Source organism: Cannabis sativa, chromosome 5, assembly GCF_029168945.1.
Source record: "Cannabis sativa cultivar Pink pepper isolate KNU-18-1 chromosome 5, ASM2916894v1, whole genome shotgun sequence".
Classification (NCBI taxonomy): domain Eukaryota; kingdom Viridiplantae; phylum Streptophyta; class Magnoliopsida; order Rosales; family Cannabaceae; genus Cannabis; species Cannabis sativa.
Genome location: NC_083605.1, coordinates 8,682,839 through 8,689,127, shown reverse-complemented (window position 1 = coordinate 8,689,127; position 6,289 = coordinate 8,682,839). Strand labels below are relative to the sequence as shown.

General features: G+C 35.2%; 1 protein-coding gene across 1 annotated transcript; it reads right to left on the bottom strand.

Moving 5' to 3' along the window:
- Nucleotides 1–4,276: 4,276 nt before the first annotated feature.
- On the bottom strand, nucleotides 4,277–5,014 carry LOC133038136 (secreted RxLR effector protein 161-like). Its single transcript, XM_061116193.1, has one exon. It carries the CDS (start codon nucleotides 5,012–5,014, stop codon nucleotides 4,277–4,279), a length of 738 nt encoding a protein of 245 aa, XP_060972176.1.
- Nucleotides 5,015–6,289: the final 1,275 nt, after the last annotated feature.

The following is a 6,289-nucleotide window of genomic DNA, read 5'->3' as shown; positions in this document are numbered from 1 at the left end:
GGTCTGTGAGACAATTGGATGTTAATAATGCATTTCTCAATGGTGATTTACAAGAGGAAGTCTACATGACTCAACCACCAGGTTTTGAGATTCCTGGTCAAGAACACTTAGTGTGCAAACTAAACAAGGCTCTATATGGTCTTAAACAAGCACCTCGGGCTTGGTTTGAGAAATTACAATACAGCTTGACCTCTCTTGGTTTCATCTCTTCCAAATCTGATCACTCACTGTTTATTAGTCATTCTCCCAAGTCAACAACACTAGTTCTAGTATATGTTGATGATATTCTAATAACAGGGAGTGATGAGATAGCTGTAACCAATCTGATTACCACACTCAACAAGCAGTTCTCTCTCAAAGATCTTGGTCCTCTTAGCTACTTTTTGGGAATTGAGGTCAATTATACAGATCATGGGATTCATCTATGTCAAGCCAAGTATGCAAGAGACTTGTTAATCAAAGCCCAAATGCTCGGGTCTAAACCTTCACCAACTCCTATGGTTAGTGGCCTTCGCTTATCTGCTCACGAGGGGGAACCGATTGGCGATGTTCAAATGTACAGATCAATTGTAGGTGCTTTACAGTACCTTACAATTACAAGACCCGAGCTATCCTTTAGTGTCAACAAGGTATGCCAATTCATGCAAAATCCTTTGACTACTCATTGGCAAGCTGTAAAGAGGATACTTCGATATGTTAGTGGCACAATGAGTCATGGACTTCACTTCACTAAACCAGGTTGTTACGATCTTACTGCCTTCTGTGATGCTGACTGGGCGTCAGATCCAGACGACAGAAAGTCCACTTCTGGTTTTGCCATATTCTTTGGTCCAAATTTGATTGCTTGGAAGAGCAAGAAGCAACAAACTATTTCTCGCTCGAGTACAGAGGCAGAATATAGGAGTGTTGCTAATGTTACAGCTGAACTCACTTGGCTCCATTATCTGTTTTCTGAACTCAACATACAGCTTGCTCAGCCTCCTACGGTGTGGTGTGATAACCTTAGTACTATAATGCTCACACAGAATCCAGTTCTACATGCTAGGACAAAGCACATAGAATTGGATCTGTACTTTGTTAGAGAGAAGGTAATGAATCGAATGATACAAGTCAAACATGTTGCTGCCATTGATCAACTAGCAGATGGGCTAACTAAAGCTATATCCAGCCAACGATTCTCAACATTTAGAAGCAAACTCAAAATTGAAGACCTTTCAATTATGAGTTTGAGGGGCGATGTTAAGACTAATGTTGAGAGTTAGTTAGTCTGTTATGATTGTGTTTGTTGGGGTTGTTAGTTAGTTAGCTGCAATTATATTTTTCTGTTAGTTTGTTATTCATCTCAGCTTGTATAAATATCTTGTATCACATTTGATTCAATGAGATCTTCTTTTCTTCTCCACTCTTTCTCTGTTCTTTCTCTCTTTCTCTTCTTTCTCTCTTTGCTCTGCCTTTCATGGTTTCTGGTTACTGGTTCTAATGGCACAAAGGTTTAACAAGTACACAGCCAAAACTTGTTCCTATAATCCTATGCTAATCCGCCCTATCCACTTCCTCCAATCCGAGTAAGTAATTGGCCAATTGGTGAATCTAAACCAGCCATGTGTATCTTGTGCAATAGAAAGGAAGATCAGAAAGGGCAAAGAAAAAAAATAAAAGATCATGAGATTCAACAAAGAGATCCATGATATACTTAAGCTCTGTTAATTACAATATATATCCTATATATTATAATTTTTTAGTCAACCTTTTTGATCGAAATTATATACCAGAATATTTTTTTTTTCATAGAAATATTTGTTATAGCTATAATATCATTCATGTACATTTATAAAAAATTTTGAATAGTTTACAGTACTGAAAACAAAGTTCTTGATATTTTAGTATACCAGGCGTATTCAAAAAACTTGAAACCTATTTCTGTCACTGTAAATTCTTAAAAAAATTTTAAAAATTTTACAAGAATGATATTGTAAATATAACGAATACTGCCATGAAAAAATTTTTGAAATGAAAAATTCTAACATATATTTTCGAACATAAAGATTGATCAAAAGATTGTAATTGGAGATTGAAGGGAACACTCCTGATCGAGCATATAGAATTGTTAATAGGAAAATGAATCCTAAGAATCTTATCCTGAGTCTTGAGAGTTAACCATCTGCCATAAAATGAGTTAACCATTGGCCATAGAATAAGTTTGTGTTACACCAAATTACTTTAACTAGCATATAATGTTATTCTCTAAAAAACGTTTTTTTTTTCTCTCTCCTTTATTTTAGTTAGAGACATATACTAAAATTGTTTGAAAGAGTAACATTATTTAAAATATTTCTGAAGTAAGATAATACATGAAGCATAAAAGAAAAAAATTTCTTCTGGATTTGTACCCATCTACGCTGTAGCAGTTGTGGGAGGTCAATCAAGTAAACTAGAAGTGTTCCATCTAAACCGTTTCAAAAAAGAAAAAAAGAAAGTCGGTTTGCCTACTAAAAAACAAAAAGCAAAATGGCAAATTGGTAAAAACATTGAAAGAGAAAGGGTGAAATATGGGAAAGTGGAATAAGGAGAAAAGAAATGATAAAAAAAGAAAATATGAGGGTGATTCATCATCACATTCATCACTCATCAGGGTGTGCCTTAAGGATTGCAAGAGGAAGCGACAGCGAATCACAAACCCACATTCCAATTTCTAACCTCTTCTGCCCAACTTGGCAACATCTTAATGGCTACTTTCTTATGCCACCTATCAACTTACCACCTCAACCTACAAACACATTCTCTCTCTATTATTATTTGGTTTTTTTTGTTTGTATGACCCAACCTTTTTCTTGATGTTAATTGTTAACTGATTGGGTTGAATTGAGAAAATTATAATAAGCCATATTGGTCTCTTCTCTTCTTGGCTCCTTCACCGTATATTTGGCCCATCTTTTTTAATGCTTTTTAGTTTGACACGTACTCTGTTGGTGTTAGTGGCAATTATGGGTCGACAAGAGACCTATAACTTGGAATATTATTATTTCCTAAATCTTACAATTGTTTGTTTTGTTTTGTTTTTTTAACATACATATTTAATACGATAGGGATTGCTCTTATGACAATTAGTCTGTTTCAAATAAATTTGAAAGCTTTTTAGAGTTAAATTGTGAAATAACTTCACACAGCCTTGAACTATTATTGGTTATTAAGATTTACAATAACGTTGTTTCTAACAATTCTGATATCACCGTTCATGTGAGGTGGGCCATATTTGTGTTATTGTACCATTTTGTAATTTTGAAAATTCTAGTGATCAATCAAACAATTTTAATAATTTAGGGATAAATTTTAAGTACTTAAGTTTAAAAAACATAATTTAGTACATGATGAAAAATCCTAACCTAATTTAATATCACCATCATTAAAAACAAATGTATGAAATTTAGATTATAATTTTATATTATGTAGTGTTTTTTTGAAGCAAAGCTCCTACTTCCATTAATATTGCAGATGAAAAACTTTGTATAGGAACAGTAATGTCTGCAACAATACTTCTATTATATAAAGCCATCATATCTTTTAAGGAAGAAATAAAAACTTGTAACATTCATTTTAAATGAAAGTGAGACTATAAGATGAACAATCCTAATATATACGGAACAACTAGATGGATTGAACATATATAAGAAGTAGAGAAACGATTATGTGTAATTCCTAATAATTGATTTTGATAACTTGATCTACTAATGTTAGATCAACAAAAGAAAATGAACAAGAATTAGTATGAATATTCGGGTTTCTAAGCTCTTACTAACTCTTTAGATAATTAATTAATTACTGAAAGTCAGAAGAGTTTAGACTTGATTTAATTATTTGATAACATTGTTTGTTCGTAAAGTACTTGTTTGTGACACAACTAATATTTCATTAATTTATATATATATTTTGTTGGAGATCAAAGCATGTTGATCTTGTTCAACTTCAGCACGAAACCAAAGACACTTGCACACACATAAACCAGAACACACACACTCGAGAAAGAGAAAATAACTAAAATGAGTGATCTTTATTGAATGAGAATAATAGTTTTCAGTACAAACTTAACAGAAAATGAACTAAGGTATTTATAGAACATACCTTAGGATCCAAACATTAGACTACACCCGAGATTACTACATATAGTTAGTTAACGATTTGTTAACTAACTGACAAGGACAAAAATAGAAAGTGACACCTAATGACTAAGACACACCATACAACAATTCTCCACCTTGTCTTTGTAATTACAAGTCACTTAGGTACACATTTTGCTGTCAATGTTTAAAAGTTTCAAGCAGTGGTCGAATTTAGTTGCAGACAACGATTTAGTCAACATATCTGCAGCATTATCATCAGTAGACACTTTGATCAACTTAACCCTGTCACTAGCAAGAATGTCTCGGATAAAATGTAACCTTATGTCGATGTGTTTGGTCCTCTCTTGGAATACCTGGTTTTTGCTTAAGTGCAAAGCACTTTGGCTATCACACATAACCTGTATACTCCTTTGATCAATTCCCATTTCTCTAGTGATACCCTTGAGCCACAAAGCCTCTTTTACAGCTTCTGTGCAGGCTATGTATTCAGCCTCAGTAGTGGACAGTGCTACAACTGATTGGAGATTAGATTTCCAACTAATTGTGCATTGATTTAGCTGAAATGCATACCCTGTTTGAGACTTTCTTGTATCCAAGTCACCAGCATAATCTGAGTCTACATATCCAACAACATTGGTATGCTCACTGCCTTTACCATAGATGAGACCAACATCCATAGTACCCCTGAGATACCTAAGTATCCATTTTGTAGCATTCCAATGTTCTGGGCCAGGTTTTCCCATGAACTTGCTCACTCTGCTTACACTATAGCATAAATCTGGTCTGGTACAGACCATAAGATACATAATACTTCCAACTATGCTAGTGTAAGGGATTTTCTCCATTAAACTGATTTCTTCCTCAGTTGATGGAGATTGTGAGCTAGTGAGTTTCATTTGTTGTGATGAAGGAGTAGAAACTGGTTTTCCATTGCTGAACCGAGGTCCTTCATTTCAAATTCCTTGTTCAAAGTTTTCTTTACCTTGTCTATTTCACTCATGCTCTTGCTTGCAATAAGCATGTCATCCACATATAGGAGTAGATAGACACTGACAGAATGTGTTTTCTTCATGTACACACAGCTGTCATAAGAGCTTCTTTTTAAACCATTTCCTTGTACAAAATCATCGAACCTTTTGTACCACTGCCTGGGGGATTGCTTCAGACCATAAAGAGACCTTTTGAGAAGACATACATGATCCTCCTTGCCCTTTTCTTGAAAGCCTCTTGGCTGTTTCATGAATATTTGCTCTTTAAGATCACCATGTAAGAAGGCTGTTTTGACATCTAGCTGCTCCAACTCGAGATCTTCAGAAGCAACTAAACTAAGCAACAATCTTATTGATGTGTGTTTAACTACTGGAGAGAAAATTTCATTGTAATCAAGTCCCTCCCTTTGAGCAAATCCTCTAGCCACAAGTCTGGCTTTAAACCTGGCTTCTTCCACTCCTGGTATGCCTTCTTTATGCTTGTAAACCCATTTGCACCCAATCACCCTTTGCCCAACTGGTTTCTTCACTACTATCCATGTTCCATTCTTCTTAAGAGATACAATCTCTTCTCCCATAGCATTGAACCATCTTATTTTGTCAACTGAAGCCATTGCTTCTTCATAAGAAATTGGTTCCTCACTATCCATATTAGAAATGCTTAAAGCATAGTACGCCACATCTGCATAGCCAAATCTGTCTGGGGGTCTTATGGCTCTTCTCTTTCTATCTCTAACCAACTGATATTCCAGAGTGTCAGAACCTTGTTCATCTGATTCAGAGACAGTTGCATCTTCATGTTCCTCAGGCTCATCAAACTGTACCTCCACCTAATCTGTAATCTGATCTTGTTCCATAGGCTCCACCTCAAACTGAAGTCTCTGATCTGACTGCTTCAATATTCTGGTGTTTTGGATTTTGAACAGATCCTTGTACAAAATTCCTTCATCAAACACAACATCTCTGCTAATGAACATCTTTTGGTGATTGCCTTCCTCAATGCTCATTAGTTTGTAACCCTTAACTCCTTCAGGGTATCCAAGGAAGATACACTTTCTAGCTCTAGGTTCTAGTTTGTCTTGTCATATGTGAGCATAAGCTAGACATCCAAAGATCCTTAGATGACCATAGCTAGACAAGTGTCCTGTCCAAGCTTCCATAGGTGTCTTGAAATTGATTGCA

What these genes read in the sequence shown, in the direction of transcription:
- LOC133038136 (XM_061116193.1), bottom strand. Translation starts at nt 5,014, where the DNA reads ATGAAACTCACTAGCTCACAATCTCCATCAACTGAGGAAGAAATCAGT.